The sequence below is a fragment of the Orcinus orca genome, chromosome 1 (genome assembly GCF_937001465.1).
Source record: "Orcinus orca chromosome 1, mOrcOrc1.1, whole genome shotgun sequence".
Classification (NCBI taxonomy): Eukaryota; Metazoa; Chordata; class Mammalia; order Artiodactyla; family Delphinidae; genus Orcinus; species Orcinus orca.
In genome coordinates this window covers 194196398-194216963 of record NC_064559.1, presented here as the reverse complement: position 1 = coordinate 194216963, position 20566 = coordinate 194196398, and the positions used below count along the sequence as shown (strand labels likewise).

Here is a 20566-nt window from a genome sequence, read left to right as displayed (position 1 = left end):
TTTAACCACTGGACCGCCAGTGAAGTTCCTGAGACCCCACTTTAAATTCTTTTGGGTATGTACCCAGAAGTGGAATTGATGAACCGTATGGTAATTAGATTTTTAATTATTTTAGGAGCCATCATACTCTTTTCCACAGTGGCCATGCCAATTTGCATTCCTACCAGCAATGCACAAGGGTTTCAATACCTCTGCATCCTCACCAACACTTATTATTTTTTGCTTTTCTGTTTTTGTTTTTATAATAGCCATCCTAATGGTTGTGAAGAGGTATCTCATTGTGGTTTTGTCTTGCAATTCCCTAATGATCTGTGATGTAGACCATCTTTTTCATATACTTATTGGCAATCTGTATATCTTCTCTGGAGAAATATCTATTCAACTTCTTTGCCCATTTTTGAATTGGGTCATTTTGTCGTTGTTGGTTTTTAGGAGTTTTTTATATATTCTGGATATTAATCTCTTATCAGATATATGATGTGCAAATATTTTCTACCATTCAATAGGTTGCCATTTCACTCTGTTGATAGTGTCCTTTGAGGCACAAAATTTTTAGTTTTCGTGAAGTCCAATTTGCTCAGCTTTTCTTTTGTTGTCTGTGTCTTTGGTGTCATAATCCAGCACATCACTGACAAATCTAAATCTTGTGTCATGTTTCCTTAAGAGTTTTAGCTCTTATGTTTAGGTCTTTGATGCATTTGGGTTTTTTTTTTTTTTTTTTCTTTTAGCGGTACGCGGGCCTCTCACTGTTGTGGCCTCACCCGTTGCGGAGCACAGGCTCCGGACACGCAGGCTCAGCGGCCAGGGTTCACGGGCCCCGCCGCTCCGCGGCATGTGGGATCTTCCCGGACCGGGGCACGAACCCGTGTCCCCTGCATCGGCAGACGGACCCTCAACCACTGCGCCACCAGGGAAGCCCTGGGGTTATTATTTTGTATATGGGATAAAATGAGAGTCCAGGGACTTCCCTGATGGCACAGTGGTTAAGAATCCGCCTGCCAATGAAGAGGACACAGGTTCGAGCCCTGGTCCAGGAAGATCCCACATGCCGCGGAGCAACTAAGCCTGTGTGCCACAACTACTGAGCCTGTGCTCTAGAGCCCCTGAGCCACAACTGCTGAAGCCTGCGCACCTAGAGCCGGGGCTCTGCAACAAGAGAAGCCACCACAATGAGAAGCCCATGCATTGCAACGAAGAGTGGCCCCGCTTACTGCAACTAGAGAAAGCCCATGCACAGCAAAGAAGACCCAACTCAGTCAAAAATAAACAAATAAATAAATAAATACCTTGAGGATATTAAAAAAAAAAAGAAAGAAAGAGTGGGATTCTTTAAAAAAAAAAAATGAGAGTCCAACTTCATACTTTTGCTTGTGGATATTCAGTTTTCCTAGCACATTTGTTGAAAAGACTGTCCTCTCTCCACTGAATGGTCTTGGCACCCTTGTTGGAAATCACGTGACCATATATGTGAGGGTTTATTTCTAGTCTCTCTATTCTATTCCATGGATCTGTGTGTCTATGTTTATGCCAGTTTCCCATTGTTTTGATTACTGTAGCTTTGCAGTAAGTATTGAGATCAGAAAGTGTGAGACTCCAATTTTCTTCTTCTGTTTTCAAGCTTCTTTTGGCTATTCAGGGTCCCTTGGGACCCATATGAATTTTAGGATGGATTTTTCTATCTGAAAACAAATGTCATTGGGTTACTGATAGGGATTGCATTGAGTGTATAGATCACTGAGTAGTATTGACATCTTAACAATATTAAGTCTTCCAATCCATGAACATTGGTGACTTTCCACTTATTTATGTCTTCTTTAATTTCTTCTAGCATTTTAAAATTTTTTATTTTAGTTTTCATTGAACAAGACTTTCACCTCCTTGGTTAAATTAATTACTAAGTATTTTATTCTTTTTGATACTATTATAAATGGAGTTGTTTTCTTAATTTCCTTTTCATATTGTTCATTGTTAGTTTATAGAAATGCAACTAATTTGGGAGTGCTGACTTTTTATTATGCTACTTTGTCAAATTTGTTTATTAGTTCTAATTGATTTTGGTGGAATTTTAGGGTTTTCTACATATAAAATCATATCATCTGCAAACAGATAATTTTACTTCTTTTCCAATATGGATGACTTTTATTTCTTTTTCTTGCTTAATTGCACTGTATAGGACTCCGGGACTATGTTTAATAGAAATGGCAAAACTGAGCATCCTTGCCTTGTTCCTGTTCTTAGAGGAAAAGCTTTCACTCTTTCACCATTGAGCATGATGTCTGCTGTGGGTTTTTCATACATGACTTTTATTATGTTGAGGTAGTTTCTTTCTATTCCTAGTTTTTTGAGTGTTTTATTTTGTCAAATGCTTTTTCTGCATTAGTTGAAATGATCATGTGGTTTTTACCTTCATTCTATTTAAGTCGTGTATTACATTGAACAATTTTCTGTATGTTGAACCATTCTTGCATATCAGGAATGAATTCCATTTGGTCATGGTGTATAATCCCTTTACTATGCTGTTGAATTCAGTTTGATAGTATTTTGTTGAGAGTTTTTGTATTAATATTCATAAGGGATATTGGTCTGTAGTTTTCTTTTTCTTTTTTTTTCTTTGCAGTACACGGGCCTCTCACTGTTGTGGCCTCTCCCGTTGCGGAGCACAGGCTCTGGACACGCAGGCCCAGCGGCCATGGCTCACGGGCCTAGCCGCTCTGCGGCATGTGGTATCTTCCTGGACCGGGGCACGAACCCGCGTCCCCTGCATCGGCAGGCGGAGTCTCAACCACTGCGCCACCAGGGAAGCCCTGTAGTTTTCTTTTCTTGTCGTGTCTTTGTTGGCTTTGGTAGCAGAGTGTTATAAAATGAGTTAGGAAATGTTCCCTCCTCTTCAATTTTTGGGAAAATTTTGAGAAGGATTGGTGTTAGTTCTTAAATGTTGGTAGAATCCACCAGTGAAGCCATTAGGCCAAAGCTTTTTCTTTGTCAGATTTTGATTACTGATTTAATCTCTTTACTAATTATAGGTCCAGTCAGATTTTCCATTGCTTTTTGACTCAGTCTTGGTAGGTTATATGTTTCTAGAAATGTTTCCATTTCATCTAGGTTATCCAATTTGTTGGAGTACAGTTGTTCATAGTGCTCTCATAATCTTTTTATTTTTGTAGAATTGGTAGTAATGTCTCAACTTTCATTCCGGATTTTGAGTAATTTGAATCCTCTCTTTTTTTCTTAGTCTATATCGCTAATTTGTCAATTTTGTTGAATTTCTTTTTAAAGAACCAACTTTTGTTGATTTTCTCTGTTGTTTTTCTATTCTCTATTTTATTTATCTCTGTTTGAATCTTTATTATTGCCTTTCTTCTGCTACCTTTGAGCTTAGTTTGTTTTTTCTAGTTCCTTAAGTAGTAAAGCTAGATTGTTGATTTGAGATATTTCTTGTTTTTAGTGTGTTTATACGTACACATTTCTCCCTTAGCACTGTTTTTGCTGCATTGCAAAAGTTTCGGGATGTTGTGCTCTCATTTTCATTTGGTTTTAAGTAGTTTCTAATTTCCCTTGTGACATATTTGACCCACTGATTGTTTAAGAGTGTGTTGTTTAATTTCCACAATTTTGTGATTTTTCCAGTTTTCCTTCTGTTATTGACTTCTGACTTCAGCCTGTCGTGGTCAGAGAAGATACTTTAAATGATATCCATATTTTAAAATATATTTAGACTTAATTTGTGACCTAAAATATGGTTTATACTGGAGAATGTCCCATGTGCATTTGAGAAGAATGTGTGTGCTGTTCTTCTTGGGTAGAGTGTCCTGTATATGTGTTAGATCTGGTTGGTTTATTGTGTTGTTCAAGTCCTCTATTTCTTTACTTATATTCCATCTGGTTGTTCTATCTTTTAATGAGAATGGCATATTGAAGTCTCCAACTATTGCTGTAGAAATATCTATTTCTCCCTTCAGTTCTATCAATTTTTGCTTCATACATTTGATTGTCTGTTATTAGGTACATAAACTTATTCTTTTAAATCTGTTCAGATTGATAGTTCTTTTCCAGTCAAAACACCCATTTTCATGGGGAAGTGACCTGTTTGCTTACTCGTAGGCAGGACTGACATTTAGCCAGTATGATCCCAATGGCCCTACTGGCTGTCTAATTTTGATTGGTCAAATGTCTGATTGGATGTTGTCTGTGCTACACCAGTTGTTATTTTATATTACCGTCCTTTCTTTTGGGTAATAGAATTCTGTGGTCACTTTAAATTTTAAACTCAATTTTTTTTTTGAGACTGTCAAGAGAATTTAAATATTTTATTATATAAAGTTATACCCAAAATTGTGCTTCATTTTTTCACTATATACTTTAACTCAAGGACATTTGTAAAAGTAGTACACTTCAGAAATCCTGGAAGAAATTCCACTAGCTATAGGCTATTTAAATACTGCTTACGGAAAGTATTAAAAAAAACAACAACAGAGGAGTACAAATGAACTTATTTACAAAACAGAAGTAGAGTAACAGATGTAGAAAACAAACTTATGGTTACCAGGGAATAAGGGCGGTGGAGGGGGGATAAACTGGGAGATTGGGACTGACATGTACATACTACTATACATAAAACAGATAACTAATAAGAACCTGCTGTATCGCACAGGGAACTCTACTCAATACTCTGTAATGGCCTATATGGGAAAAGAATCTTAAAAAAGAAAAGGAGTTCATGTGTATAACTGATTCACGTTGCTGTATACCCGAAACCAACAAAACATTGTAAATAAACTACACTCCAACAAAAATTTTTATAAAAAAATATTAAAGGAAAGCCAGCACCATATAAACAGCATACACTTAAATCAAAGAGATGAATGCTTAACATACAGAGTAATTTTTTTTATTCACAGATAAACTAAAGGTCCACTTCAAGATGTTTCTCTTGTGTACTTCATTTGTTTTGTGAGCAAGCAAAGCCCTGAAAGGGACGGCTTCATCTAGTCCTCAGACTCGGATCCATCTTCATCTTGACTAATCTGGAAGTAACGAAGTTCATAAGTCTCCTTGTCAGATGCAACCACACAGAGCCAATCACGAAGATTGTTCTTTTGAAGGTATTTCTTGGTAAGGTATTTCAAATACCTTTTAGAGAACTTTCTCAGAAACAACTGTGATTTTATTCTTGAAGCGTTCAATGTGAACGACATTCCCAAGATTTCCAGTTTTTCCATTCACTTTAACCTTCTCCCGTAGAAACTGTTCCTATTTTAAAACAGAAAAAATGCCACACTAGGGAAGAAAACCCTAGATATTCACTAGGGAAGGTACCAAAATTTCCAGAATCAAAAGTTCCATCTTCCACTGGATGAGTAAGGTCCAAATTAAACTTCCAGGTTGACTTCTTAGGCTTCTTGTCTTTCTTCACCGCCATCTTGCACGCTGGCAGCGCGATCCTAAACTCAGTTTTAACTCAGTAATTAAAACTGGTCAGTCCCGGTTATAATCAGAACTCTGAACTTGGTTGAGAGTTGATGCTCTCTTTTTCCTTATTTCTCCTTCTGCAGCTTGCTAACTATATAGCTTTTGACATCTCTGAGATTTCAGTCACAGAGGAAGAAGTGTAAAGGAGAGCAGGAAAGTTCCTTCTGGATCAGAGCTCTTGTCAGATGGCTTCATGTTTTCCTGGCTTGATGAATATCAAAAGCTGCCTCTTTGGCTCTTGGGCACTTTTGGGGGTCCTTCAGGAGCTCCTGTTCGTGAGTTCACGTGGCTGTAATTTCTTTGCAGTGGGCTGTGCTCCTCCTTAGTCTGGCTCCTGCAGAAGCTCCCTCAGCTTCTGCCTCTTAGCAGTACGCTTTCACTGCAGGAATACCCTTGTGGGCAGGATCCCTCTGAAAATAACCCCACGTATGGGAGACTATATTTATAGTCTAGTTTTTCTTTGCTTCCTTTCTAATTGGCGTTAAGAATATATGTGCAAGTTTACTAGGCTGATGATAGCCTGGACTCAGAAGGGTGGCTACCTTCCATTCCAGAGCAAGCTGTATTCTGAGCATTTTCTAGAAGTACAGACCCTGAAGACTAGGTCAGTGTAGCAGGCTAAAAGCAGAGGTTTTTGTATCTCATTGACCCAGGTGTGAGTTCTCTGCGTGTGATTTTGAGAAAATCATTTAACCTATCTCTCTGAATCTCAATTTTCTCATCTGTTAAATGGGGATAATAACATTACTTACCTTAGGGGGATTCTGTTGAGAATTAAATAAGATAATGCATATAAATTGCTTAGTACGTTGTCTTGCTCATTGTAAAGTGGTCAGTACTTACCCCTTATTATCTAATGAGGGGTACATTTGGAATATGCAAAAGGACATAACTTTGAATTGCACAAGGTAACACTTGTAACAAAATAAAATAAAGATCTATCAATTAAAGGCGAGGAGACGGTATAAAAATTCAGCCATGGTGAACTGGAGTCAAGAGAGCAGACTGTCGTTGGGGAAGATATTTCACTTCCCCACGCATTAGAAGCTGTGGAGATTCCTCGGTGCCTGTGTAGTCACACCATGGTGTCAACTAGGCCAAAGTGTTAATCGTCTATTAACGCTATGTCGCTATGTCTTTTGTGCTGTGGCAAAACACAAGCTCTTGGGCCATGGAAGCTTGAAGCTCAGTCTCTTCCCAAACCTATGCAATCAGCCAGAGAACATCAGCCACGTGAGTCAGTGGAAAATTCCAGATGTTTGTAGCTCATTAACTGCCAAATCGATGACTATGGAGGCTGTCAACTGTGCTGAGTAAGTAGACCTTATTAGCATCATGTTCCCTGAAGAAAGAACCGTCTCACAGGCATATTTCTTAAAGGGGCCACATATAACATGCCATCTTTAAAAAACCTTTTCAGATTCTTTAGACTACTTCCCTTCTGTGTAAATTCACTAACTCCTCTTACAGACCCAATGTCACAGAAGCAGCCATAAATAACAAGGAGGGAGGACTTCCCTGGTGGCGCAGTGGTTAAGAATCCGCCTGCCAATGGGACACGGGTTCGAGCCCTGGTCCGGGAAGATCCCACATGCCGTGGATCAACTAAGCCCGTGCGCCATAACTACTGAGCCTGCGCTCTAGAACCCGCTAGCCACAACTACTGAGCCCATGTGCCACAACTACTGAAGGCCCTGTGCCTAGAGCCCGTGCTCCGCAACAAGAGAAGCCACCGCGATGCGAAGCCTGAGCACCACAATGAAGAGTAGCCCCCGCTCGCCGCAACTAGAGAAAATCCGCATGCAGCAACGGAGACCCAATGCAGCCATAAATTTAAAAAAATAAAAAATAAAGATAACAAGGAGGGAGAATAGTATCTCAAAGCTGGAAGCCTGAGACTTCACTTTTACCCTGATGTTGGGGGCATACATTAAAAGTCTTACCTATATATTTACTCCAGTAATTTCATCTCTAGGAATTTATTTAAAGGGAATTTATTTTAAAGAAAATTTATTTAAGGAAGTGAAGATTTATCTATAAGGATATTCAACTCAGCACGTAATAGCAAAAGATTGCAAGCAACAGTGGGGGGGGGGTTGGTGAAATTAACGACAGATGATCACAACATAAACACTGTTAACAACCATGTAGGCATGTATATATACACAGAAACACGTTCACAATATATTGAGTTTAAGAAGTGAAAAAAAAGTCAGATAACAAAAGAACATATGCCATTTATTACCACTCTTATAACAAGAAAAAAAAAAGCTCAATAACAAGGACTTTCTATGTGCCAGGCATTGTTCTAAGTACTTCAAGGATGTTGACTTAGTTAATTCCCTACACTAACTATTAGGTATTGTATTATCCCCATTTTACAGATGAGCAAATTAAAGCACAGAGAGGTTAAAAATCCTGCCAAGGTCATATGCCAGTAAGTCACAGAGCTGAGATTTGACTCTGGACAGGCTTTGGAGTCTGTGCTCTTACCACTCCATACTGCTTCTCAGTACAGAAAAAAGGTTGGAAGGACATCCTCTGAAAGCCTTATCTCTGGGCTTATCTGGGAGGCAAGATGTTTTATTTTATTTTATTTTATTTTTTTGTTTATCCGCCTTCTCTACAGTTAACACACGTTATTTATGTAACAAGATAAACTCCAATAAAAATGTTTAAGAGAGAAGATCTTTGTTGCTGACTTGAAAAAGTCTCTCCGAGCCTTAGTTTCTTCATCTGTAGAATGGTAATAACACCTCTCCTGTAGAGCTAATGCCAAGATTGTAATAATGCTTGTGAAAGCACTCTGATAGTGTAGATTTGGAATGTGTTAAAAGTGCTACGTGGGGCTTCCCTGGTGGCACAGTGGTTGAGACTCTGCCTGCCAATGCAGGGGACACGGGTTCCATCCCTGGTCCAGGAAGATCCCACATGCCACGGAGCAACTAAGCCCGTGCACCACAACTACTGAGCCTGTGCTCTAGAGCCCGTGAGCCACAACTACTGAGCCCGCGTGCCACAACTACTGAAGCCCACGCGCCTAGAGCCCATGCTCTGCAACAAGAGAAGCCACCACAATGAGAAGCCCACACACCGCAACGAAGAGTAGCCCCTGCTCGCCGCAACTAGAGAAAGCCCGCACGCAGCAACGAAGACCCAACACAGACAAAAATTTAAAAAATTAAAAAAAAAAAAGTGGTAGGTGCTACAGTACAAAGCAACACAAAGTAGAAAGTGACAAGGCAAGATGTCTGCAGGAATTCAGAGATTGTCAAGCTGAGCAGACATGGTGTGAGAGTTGGAGGGGGCTCGTATCTCATCCGATTCTCTTTAGCGACTCCAACGACTTCTGAGCCGAGGATTGTGTGCCTCTTCCTCATGCCCTGGGCGTGACTAGTTGGGAGACAGGTATTGTCATGATCTTATATATTCCGTAAGTTGTTACGGAAAAACCTGAGCGAACTTTTTGGCTAACCCAATATAAGTAGATGGCTCTCATCTCCCACTATTTTTTTTCAGTGAGTGTCCCAGATTTCCTCTTATTATCAATCCAGTTGCCCGTCTGAACCTGTTTTGGTTGTTCTTCTAAACATTGCTTCCCATCTCGCTGTTCACACAGCTTCTGACCTGAAGGACTGGGAGCTCAGCCCCTGCAGTGGGCCAAGGAATGGACAGCTTGGCTCAATGGACTAGCAGGGAGCTTGCTGGTAGAGCCTGGAGTCCACTTGTGAGACAAACACTTTACGAAGTTAATCTAAGTACCTCTGGGTGTTCAGGAGCTAGTTTCTCACTTTTTCCAGTTGTTTGTGTGATCACCACCTTTGAGGATTATGGAGGACAAAGGGGGTCCCCTTCACACATACATCCCCGTGCTAGGGGACTGCCCTTAGAGAAACTTAGAGCAGGAGCTGTCAACCAGAGTGAGACACTGGAATCAGATGCACGGTAGGCAAAACTTGACTTCCACTTTCGTAAGCTCTTCAGCTGGACCTGAGAATTAAATTGATGTAAAGCAGACTAACAAGGTAGAAACATTCAAGTCTATTTAATATGTTTTATGTGATGCGGAGCCTTCATGGGAAAATGAAGACCCTAAGAAGTGGTAAATCCTAAATGCTTTTCTACTAGATTGAACAAAGGCAGGCAACTGTGGAAAAGTAACTAAAATATATGGAGAGCCTAAAAGAAGATAAGAGTTCTTACTGAATTTGGTCCCACTCTTCACTGCCTGCAAAATCAATACTCTATCAGTGTTGATAGAAAGGAAAGTTGCCTTTTAACTGAATGCCGGCAATCTGGGGAGAAGGTGGACTCAGCATCCTCCGAAACCACATCTGAAGTTTCTGCTCGGCCATGAAAGTTTTTAAAAGGAAACAGGGAAGTAATGTTAGTTAACCATTGAGATCGGGGGCCAGAGCCGTCCCCATACCCCCCTGTGCAGGCTTGTCGACTCCTCCTGATCTTTCTTTCTTTATTTAGAAATAAGCCAAAGGCCAAATGAATTTTAAGTAAAATAAGTCCTTGGGGACTCATGATCTTTATTTAGATGCTTTTTTGTTCACATGGTTTGTTCAAGAGATTACTGAAGGGGAAGCTAGGAAAGAGATCCGGTCATCTGTTAATTACTTACTCTTCATGTCTACTTCACTCATCTAGGGAAAGAACCAACAAGCTAGGCAAATTATTGTGTGATCAAAAGATTTAAAAGGGGTACTAGGGCCGGAGATGAGTAGAGCATGGGGATGCCTGGTTTAAGATTAGTGTAAAGATAAAGAGCTCTTTCCTGCAAAGAGCTTTTTATCTGCCAAAAGCTGCTCACTTGTCAGAAATCCCCCTTGTCAGAACATCGTTCCCTCTCTATGGGATCATGGGTGAAAGTCCGTCTTCTGTAACTTCTTCATGCTGACATAGCACACTGTATCCTTAGAGTGGAAGATGTCGACACGGGTATGTAGCATCTCCCTGCTGACAGTTGCCTCGCCCCTTTACATACATGGGCAGAACAAGCTACAATTATTTTGATGCCCACAAAGATATAGATTATTATGAGCAGTAGTGTTAATCCCATTCTCTTAAGGCCAGTTCTTGGAGCTGTGCTAGCCATAGTTTCAGTACTGCTCAAGATGGAGCTAACTGGTCATCATGCAGTTAGCTTTTTCCCTCTGGTGGCAGTTTCAGTATCTGTAAAACAACTCAGGAAGGTGCATCAGACACTGAGTCTGTGACTCTATTGTCCTAATCATTAGCTGCTTGAGCCTGCTCTTTTGTGACTCAGGGAGGCCTGGGAGACTTCAACTTTTCTATAAACAAGAGGCAGGAGATGTGAATGGGCATTTGTATCAATACTTGGGGAGGGGTGGGGGGTGGCCCACAGGGGTCTGCTTGGTTCCAGACTTACTCTGACAAGGTCTGTTTGCACAGAATTCTCTTGGCCTTGACACCCTCCCCAGCCCCCACCACCCGTCTCTGGTGATAAAAACATTTCTTTCCTCTTGGTATAGGAAGGGTATCTTTTTTTTTTTTTTTTTTCTGGCTGCGTTGGGTCTTTGTTGCTGCATGTGGGCTTTCTCTAGTTGCGGTGAGCGGGGACTATTCTTCGTTGCAGTGCGCGGGCTTCTCATTGCAGTGGCTTCTCTTGCTGTGGAGCACGGGCTCTAGGCGCGTGGGCTCCAGTAGTTGTGGCTCGCAGGCTCTAGAGCTCAGGCTCAGTAGTTGTGGCCCACGGGCGTAGTTGCTCCACGGCATGTGGGATCTTCCCAGACCAGGGACTGAACCTGTGTCCCCTGCATTGGCAGGTGGATTCTTAACCACTGCACCACCAGGGAAGCCCAGGAAGGGCATCTTTCACAAGGGCGTTTTCTCCTGCTTTCAGGAAGAAAAGGGGAGGAGGGTCACAGCACCCTTCCTGCACCTGCTGTTTTCCAAGTGCCTTTAGCTCAAAATAATCATTATGCCAAAGTGGCATATTTAGGAGTGGCATATTCTGCCAGCCTTCAGCTGGAACTGGAACACCCAAGCACCCATCCTCAAAGATTCTGATCCTGGGCTGGGGTTCCAGGCAGCAGAACCCTTTAAGGATACTGAAGATTGAGAATCGCTGGGTCAGAGTCAGAGGAAGTGTGGGAGTTTCACATTGACTTCCTGTGCCCCATTTAGTAATTAGACCAAAATGGCTGTAATGGCTGAGGACTGATTTGCAACCGCTCTGGAATGTGTGAGCAACTGGGGAGCGTGCAGCAGCTGCTTCCCCAGGAAACAAAACCACTGTGCGCGTGTTTTGATACCAGTTTGGCAACAAGATAAGAGTCCTAACGCACATCAAAACATCAGGCAGGTTGTCCGTCCACTTTCCTCTTGGCAGATGCCAAGAACTTGCTTGCCCTAAATGAAATAAGCCATCAGCTGACAGACCTGTAAGCCTTCAAAGCTGTCCTCTGAATTCATAGATGAGCTTGAGGAAGAAACAGAACCAAACTGGCTTGTTTTGAGATAGACACCCTGGCGGGGTAAGTGATCCAGCCCGAAAGCCAGTCAGTTCAACTAGAGACTTGTTCCAAATATTTGGCAAACTCGGGTGTTTGTCTCACTTGCTCTCCCCCTCGTGGGATCTAAATTGAATAAGCATCAGCCTGCAACTTGCCAGTTCTCCAAAGCTGGACTTTCAGAAATGTCTTTTGCCTCACTTCTACTTACAGATTAGGTAGGTAATGTTGATTTTTAGCTCCCACAGATACATAATTCAAAACAGATTCTCGGGGAAAAGGATTTCAGCGAGTGTGGAAATCCTCTCCTTTTACCTTCCATTCTACAGGGTCTGAGCCCAAGGTCTGGAACGTGCACTCCTTCGCAGTGTTAGCAGGTTGATTTTTGTGTTTGCATACAACTGGCACTGCCTGTCCTTGACTCTCTGGGGAAGAACTGAGGAAATGAATCTCCTCAGACACCAGCTTCCCTCTCGGAAAAGTGGTAAAGGGAAAAGCTTGCTGAGATTTTTAGGGCTGCGATGGAGCCTCATTCACTGCTGTATTCCCAGGGCTTGGCGGAGTGCCTGCCTCAAAGAAGGCACCAGGTAAAGCTTTGTTAAATAAATGCTTGGTATTAAACACCCACGTATTTATTATGCATTTGGTGCCCAGTATTGGTGGCTGATCGACATCCTGAGAGCTGTTTGTTTATATCAACATTTTCCTATTTGATCTGAGAATCACTAATTGGATCATGTTGGTGGAACCGACTTTAAAGCCCAGCCTGGGACAGGCAGAGGCTGTATCAGATGTCCTGAAAAGGATGTGATTTTTAACTCCTGCTCTCCAGTTCTGAGCTGTTGTGGGCACTTGGTAAATATTAATGAAGGATGAGGCTGGAGCTATATTGGGAGGCTCCTGGGAGTCTGGGACATGGTAAAGGCTTTTACGGCAGTCTTTGGCGGGCAGCCTGACTCTGACCTTCTGGCAGAGAAGCTGGCTCAGCCAGACGGCAAGATGGAGGCTTCACCCTGCCCAAGCTTCCCCAGCACCCCAGTCAGCAGCCAGTCAGTGTCTGCTCTGGGCAAAGCACATTTGGGGCCCTGGGGAGGACACAGGGGTGACACGGATGCTGCAGGGAACACAGGGTGGGCTCTGGAGCCTTAGTGTGTGGCTTTCAGCTTTAAACTGAGCCTCAGAGTTTGGATCTGTACAGTGGAGATCAAAATAGCACCTACTCCACAATTTGTGAAAATTAAATGAAATGATGTAAGCAAAACAATTTAGCACAGGGCAGAGGGAGGCAGAGTAAGTATCCAATACAGTACACCGTGTGTGTGTTTGCAAGCATCCGATACATTACCCGTATGTTTATACAGGTAAGATCAGGAGGGTGATTTAATTTTGTAATACAATTTGGGGCCAATGCAGTGTTTGTCGTTGTTGTTGTTTTAAAGTAACACAATCAGATCCATGAGGGTGGAAAGGAGGGTGAGATAGGAGTATAGGAGGGATGAATTTGAAAGATATTTGGATGATGATAATAAAAAAGAATTAGAAAAGAGAAGTGCTCGGACTGAAACCAGACTGTTCATTTTACAAATCACTATATTAAAAAATATATTGTAAGGGTCTTTTCTTAAGTCAAAGTCTTGAATCCATTAAATACAGCCTGGCTGTAATCTGGCTGGATGTCTAACCTCTTGAATTTTTAGGAAATAGATTACACTTTCAGTAAGGTCGCTTACTATGTACATCTTACTTGACTATAATGATTAGCAGCTGAAAGACCCATGCTCAAAAATATCTTTTCTATTCTACACATTTCACCAAACTAATTTGATTAACAAACTCCTCTTTTAAATTGGTTTTCTTAAGAAACTTAATTAAAGTCCATGGCTACAAGAACATAGGGGTGGGGGATGATGGTAGCAGAAAAACTGAAGATTAAAAAACGAATTATGTGGGACTTATAAAAAGTACATATAAATCCTGTAACAAAAATGCGTACATGTTCATAGAAATTGGTGTTCTTTAAAACACAAACTCTGGGTTGCTATCCATTTACTCCAAAGAAGTTGCCCTTTTCCTCTTCCCTGCACCTTGGTCGCATAATCAACTGAACTCTACCTTTTCTCCCCGCTTTCACTTACAAACTGGGCAGAAAGGGGAATAAGGGAGCCCCATTCTCGCAACAGATTTTTCTTGTGCGCTTACAGTGTGCTCTGCGTGGGGGGGGGGGTGGGCAGACACGTAGCCGCCACACCGTGTGACTGAAGTTCAGGGCCAGTGGGACACAAAAGAGGAACTGATTAACTTGATCCGCACCTGTGTCGGAAACGCCTTCACAAGGGAGGCAACTACTCAAGAATTTCGAGGCTGCGGGCAGGGAGGACAAGAGGGAACCGCAGAGGAACCGCAAGCTGGAGAGCTGCAAAGAAGTCCCCGTGGCCGGGGAACAGAGTGACAGGAGTGTCAGGACTAAGTGGCCAGGGGCCAGCTTCAGAAATCAACTTGCTGGAGTACCTTCCATCAGTAAGAGATCGAGTACACGACTCGGTGAACTTAACTCGGGAACTCAAAGCCCCTTCGCTGACTCCCCACGGCGGGGAATCATCGGGTTCCAAGGGCCGCGGGCCCCGCGAGCCGGGCACACCGGGTGAAAGCCGCTGCCCGGGCGTGCGGCTGACGCCCCTTCCCCGGCGCGCCGGGCTCGGGCCCCGGAGTCGCCACGAGGGGGTGGCGTTGGCCGTGTTCTGTAAGTGCCCGGCGAGGCCAGGCGGGCACCTCCGGGAGAGGCCGGTGTCACCCGGTAGCCGGCGGAGGAACGGCAGCCGGTTCCGCGGCGGTCGTTCCCGACATGCTCTTCTCGGGGAGGATTTCAAACCCTCGGCCGCAACCACCTCCCCTCCCCCGGCCCCGTCGGGCCTCAGCAACAGGCGGCGGCCCACGTATCATTGGCCGGGCCGCGCAAAGGCGTGTTTTGATTGGCCGCCGCGCCCCCCGGCCCCGCTCTAGCGCTCACCGCCGCCTCCATTTTGTCGGTAGAGGCAGAAGGGGAAGGTCGGTCGGGACGCTGAGGTGGCCTGCAGCTGTCTCATCGGTGCTCGTGGGCTTCGCTCGTTCCGTGCCTCGTCGCTCCCTGGAAGGGGAGGGGGCTTCGACGCCGAGCAGGAGCCGCCGCCGCCGTAGTCCCGGGTTCGAAGTCGGTGAGTGGCGGCGGCGCGGCGGGTGCGGCCATGTTGGCGGCCGCGCTCCCCATTGTTGGGGGAAGGAGGCGAGATCCGAGGCCGGGCGGGCGCTAGCGGCCCGGAGGAGCGGGTTCCCGGGCCGGGCTCGAGGAACGCTGAGCTGCTCGGAAGCCCAGCGCCGTCGGCAGAACCGAACTTTCCGGACTCGCGTTGGGAATGACTCACGATCCGGGAACTAATTTCTTTAGGGCTGTTAACATAGTCTGGAAGGGCCGCTCACCTTTTCGAAAAGAAGAGGGCTTCGTATTTGTTCGGTAACTTGGTTTCGTGGAATATCAGATGAAATCTCGAATGTTTAATGTTCACGATAGGGAGGCATTTTTTTGTATTTAAGAACTGACTTCGCTTGTTACGGCTTGTGAAACTTATTTTAAGACGGGGAGGAGTCAAGAGTTCATATCCAAAGGAAGAGCTGCATGACGTAGACACGTTGGGAGAGGAGGTTTTGTGAAAACAGATATGTGATGTGTCCAGACTGGGAAATTCTGTGGGACTTTCAAAACATGGTCTTTAGGAAAGATTTTAAGCCCATTTCTTGGCATGGCTGTAAAAGTTAATGCTTCCGTGGTTTAACATTTTGGTCACAAAATCCGTGTGAGAATCTGAAAGGTTCCTAGGAAAAAGATGCAACTTGTTGCGGGATTTGGCGGACACCCCTCCCCAGATTCCTCAGGGTTTCCTGGATCTCGAGGGTTTTTAAATGATGACAGTTACAAGGTCAAAGCCATCTTTAGAGACTTTATTTTCTGCCTTTTAGTTCAGGAAGTAGTCACTATTTATGTAGTAAATATAAAGGATCACTTTCTCCTGTGTTTTTGAATTGAAATAATGAAATATTTGCTTTTCTAGCTAAGACTTCTCTCAAACTTGTGTGCTGAGGAGACTCAGATGTTGGCCTCAGCTCCTAGGCTGAACTCAGCAGATCGGCCCATGAAAACTTCTGTATTGAGACAAAGGAAAGGATCTATCAGAAAGCAACATCTATTATCCTGGGCGTGGCAGCAAGGAAGAGGACAGGTGGTGGAAATCCTGCAATCTGAAAAGCAGACTGAAAGGTATCAAAACCTTCCCGTTGTAATGGGGCATTTTATGATGGACTCATCCTAAACTGTTTTTATTTTTAAATAGAGGATTATTCAGAATTGTGGATAAGCTCACTGTTAGAAGGAAGGTATAATAAAGTGCATGTAATGAAGTGTGAACAGTATAGTGAAGTTGAAGCAGCCGAATAGCACATATTTGGGTCTTGCCCAAGATTTCTGGAGTTACAAATTGGAGCTACTGAAGTTTCTTTAAGTTTTGAACTATTTGAAGTGGAATTCTACTCAATATTCTGTTTACATTCACTTACAGGTGACAAAGAAGCTGAAGATGGGTGGTGGAGAGAGGTATAACATTCCAGCCCCTCAGTCTAGAAATGTTAGTAAGAACCAACAACAGCTTAGTAGACAGAAGACCAAGGATCAGAATTCCCAGATGAAGATTGTTCATAAGAAAAAGGAAAGAGGACATACTTATAATTCATCAGCAGCTGCATGGCAGGCCATGCAAAGTGGGGGGAAGAACAAAAATTTTCCAAATAATCAAAACTGGAACTCTAGCTTATCAAGTCCCACCTTACTTTTTAAGTCTCAAACTAATCAGAACTATGCTGGAGCCAAATTTAGTGAGCCGCCATCACCAAGTGTTCTTCCTAAACCACCAAGCCACTGGGTTCCTGTTTCCTTTAATCCTTCTGATAAAGAAATAATGACATTTCAACTTAAAACGTTACTTAAAGTACAGGTGTAAAATGAGATAAAGTATTATGTGTTTAAATTTAGTCATATTTAAGGATAATTGGCAATTGTCTCAGACCAAATTCACTAGGGAATTTAATCTGTAAAACTGCTAATTAATGTAGAAAATATAATCAGACTTAACTGTTTTGTGTGTTATGTGCACTGTGATGGTAGAATCAGTGCAAGTTAAAATAACTAAATTATTGATAATTGTACTTCATATCAATACTAAGTGTTCTCAATTGAGTAACCATTCAAGTGAAACCAGTCAAGTTTAGATTTGGGGAATGGTAAAGGAATCAACTTTTTCTATTGCCTGTTGGGGGAAAATAGTAATTTAAGATTATCATTCACGGATCAGCAGAGTGACTTGTTGAGATCTGGCAAATGTGATTGTAAGCATCCAGTTAAGACATACAGGGGTTGAAAACTAGCTGAATATTTGAAAGTTTAATGTCCTAAACCAGTAATATGCCAACAATCTGATGCACTGCCAAAAGAAAATGTGAATTTTTTTTAGAGTATAGTTGTATTTTAGTGAACTGTATGGTGGGGAATGCGGAAAGGGCACTAGGGGCTATTTAGAATGAAACGGTATACCCCATTGTCCCTGTAACTGACATGCAGTGGATAGGTGTCTGCCAACAAATGCACCAAAACCATTTTATATAGAAATAGTATTCGGTGTTCACCGAGTAGCTTTCAGAATACATTTTAGTATTATGGCACTGCACAAGCTATTCTTACAGTGATCTGGCTTCAAATCATCCCTGCAAAGCTTGTTTAAAGTTGGGAGCTATATAATGTGAAAGTTTTACGTACCTAGGAAAGAGCCATGTAAATATATGTAATAAACTTGTAGCATATGTAAAGTTTTGTTGGCGTTTATCCTACAAAAATAGAATATTTTAGTATGAATTTGCTGAATGTAAGACATGGACTCTTTTTATACTATGGCCTAATTTTAAAGGTCCAAAAAAACCTTGTTTTTAAAGTTTGCCCTTGTGCTAAAGTGCCACTGTGTATACTATAATTGATCTTGCTGTAAACTATATTTCAAAGTAAATCCTAGTGTAAGAAGTTTTATATAACTGAAAAGGTAGGTTTTAAGCTGCTAAAACACTTCCTATTTTTGAGAGATGTGAAATGCAGTATGGGATTATTTTAATTTCTTAAGCCCAAAGATTAACTATTAAGGGGTTCCTCTTACCTTAAAAGATTAATTTTGGCTTTCAACAATTTGTGTAACCTATGAGTATAGTGTACAATGCCAGTGGGTTTTTTTTTTGGTCAACAGGTACAACCCAGGGGACCACTCATTGCAAAAGATGCAATTTCTTGCCTAATACCATGATAACATGTTTTGCTTACCTTAAAGATAAGCGCTAATTATAACAGCCAACTCAGTAGTAAATTAAAAGGAAAGTGTGTGTGTGGGGGGTCTATTTAGAATGAGTGTAGGTGCCCTCTTCTCTCATTTGGCAGCTTTTTTGATACTTTTAAGCAGAATGGGTAAGTTGTATTTCTCCAAATTCAGGTGAGATAATATTGCCCATATCAAATAATGATAAAAGACAAGTTTATATAATAGTACTTAATGTACATACAGGAATTTGAAGCATGAAATTAAAAAATAAAATTGCTTTTTCCCGTGTCTTGTTTTTATTGTATAAAAAATTGTTACGACCATGTAATATTCTTAGAATGCACATAATTAATCCTACTGAAATAACAGTAGGACCGTTGGTTTTAAGAGGCAACCAATTTGCTAACTGATAATAGACATTTGGATTAGCAGCTATACCGTTAAAAAAGCAACTGTGGCTTCCTCCTCCCAGCAGGGCTAACAGTAAAAGGCCACAGAATATTACTTTGGAAATTTACATAAAGCTTCTGAATTCATCTCATACCAAATTGAGTAAAGCAGGTTTAATCGCCTGTCTCCCTCTTCTACATTTTAAGATGACTTCGGTAAACACAAGAGTTCTTGTCAATTTGAGAAATTCTGCATTTTTTTTTCTATAAACAATTTTCACAAGGGGACCTTGGAGGAGAGAAAAGACACAAGAACTAAACTGGCTTTCTAAAATACGTTCCAAATGATAGGATAACTCAAACTAGTTCAAGAAAAATCTTTTAATTTCTACACTAAGCAAGCAGTGAATCCCAGAGCCAGGTTGTATTTTCTCATGCAAACTGTCGGAAGAAATTGATTTGGCAGAAATAATGAGTCTTCTTTTTCCTGTTTATTCCCAGTGTAATTTCTATTAACAGTGGCAAGAATTGCCCAGTTCTTTGCAGTACTGCACTGGAATCCCGCTCGATTCAACAATTTTCATCCCAAGCATCTTTATGTTAGGTTTTGATGTATACATGTAAATACAGTATATACGAGATTTCTGGTTTGGGACTGAGAATTAAGTGTTCAGAGAATTAAGAGCACATTGGCTTTAACTACAAAAATTTTTAATAGCTACGGTTAACTTAAAATTAATAATCGTATTTTATATCTCATACCTTAGAAGGGTACTAATAAAGTTATGGTTAGCGTACAGGAAGTATGGTTGACATGAATTTCTCAAATCGTACTTGTAAGAACCAAAAAGTTGTTAGAGCTCATCTACCCTGTAGGGCTGCAGTCAGCCATAGCATGAGCCTTGTCAGTGTTACAATTTAAACTTGTCATACCTTTTTGATGGCAGCGTTTATAGTACAATGGAATCTTGAGCCCATAACCTATCTTTACACTTCAGTTCTGGTAAATTCTCTTCATCCCAGAAGCACAAGGTGGAAAATAACTGAAGGAAAACACTAGTTTTCTAGTGTTTAGTTGTCTCATAGGCAATTACTTCGTAAACCAAGTGGGATAGAGTACATCTCAAACCTCTTACACAAATGAGGAAAGCCTACTGAGCCACAAATCTGTCAGGCAGAACTAAACCTAAAAAAAAAAAAAAAATCCCAAGATTTTTTGGATCCTAGACCAGTTTATTTCATTATCTAGCATTCAGAGATGTGCTCTACAACAAACGACACAAAGAGGCCTTTTACTTCTTTACAAACTACTCTGTCAATTATCAACAAAATGAATTTACATGCCTTGCTTTGTACTCCAAATAAAAAAGGAATCCCCCATCTTTAACATAAGGGTGAAACAACTGTTAGGAATACATAGAAGCAACACAATAAACATAACTGACACTGCTGGAGGAAGGGACAAAGGGAAAACCCCCCAAAAAAGATCCTTTTCCATAGCAGCTAGCTATGTCTTATAGATGTCAGTAGTTGAAGATGAAAAGGTTGCTGACTTCTTTCATCAGTGAGGACAATTCACTCCTGGGACTCCTAAAAGCTCTGATAGACCGCCTAGTTGAACACTTATTTTATTCCTGTCACAGCCTCCCCACTTCAAAATTATCTCAGGATTTTGTAAACAGGAATATGGTCAAAATGCAACACGAGATTGAAATTTGGAAAGCCAGGCTGGAAAGTGAGTCAACAGCTGTTGAGATCTTAGATTACATTTAACCCCTTTTCCATCCAAGAAAGTTACAAATCCTTTTTGTAATTAAATAATTTTCATAAATCTATTAAATCTTCC

At 41.7% G+C, this 20566-nt stretch overlaps 1 protein-coding gene across 4 annotated transcripts; it reads left to right on the top strand.

Annotated features, from left to right (window-relative positions):
- The first annotated feature begins 11954 nt into the window (after positions 1–11954).
- On the top strand, positions 11955–18619 carry PNRC2 (proline rich nuclear receptor coactivator 2). 4 transcript variants are annotated; one of them, XM_049715219.1, is made up of 3 exons: positions 11955–11975; positions 16034–16239; positions 16538–18619. In XM_049715219.1, exon 3 carries the CDS (start codon positions 16556–16558, stop codon positions 16973–16975), a length of 420 nt encoding a protein of 139 aa, XP_049571176.1. In that variant the 5' UTR covers positions 11955–11975; positions 16034–16239; positions 16538–16555; the 3' UTR covers positions 16976–18619. The 4 variants fall into 4 exon arrangements, with proteins under 4 accessions (XP_049571176.1, XP_049571168.1, XP_004285709.1 ...); XM_049715211.1 differs by lacking the exon at positions 11955–11975 and adding an exon at positions 14314–14468; XM_004285661.4 differs by lacking the exon at positions 11955–11975 and adding an exon at positions 15002–15142.
- Positions 18620–20566: the final 1947 nt, after the last annotated feature.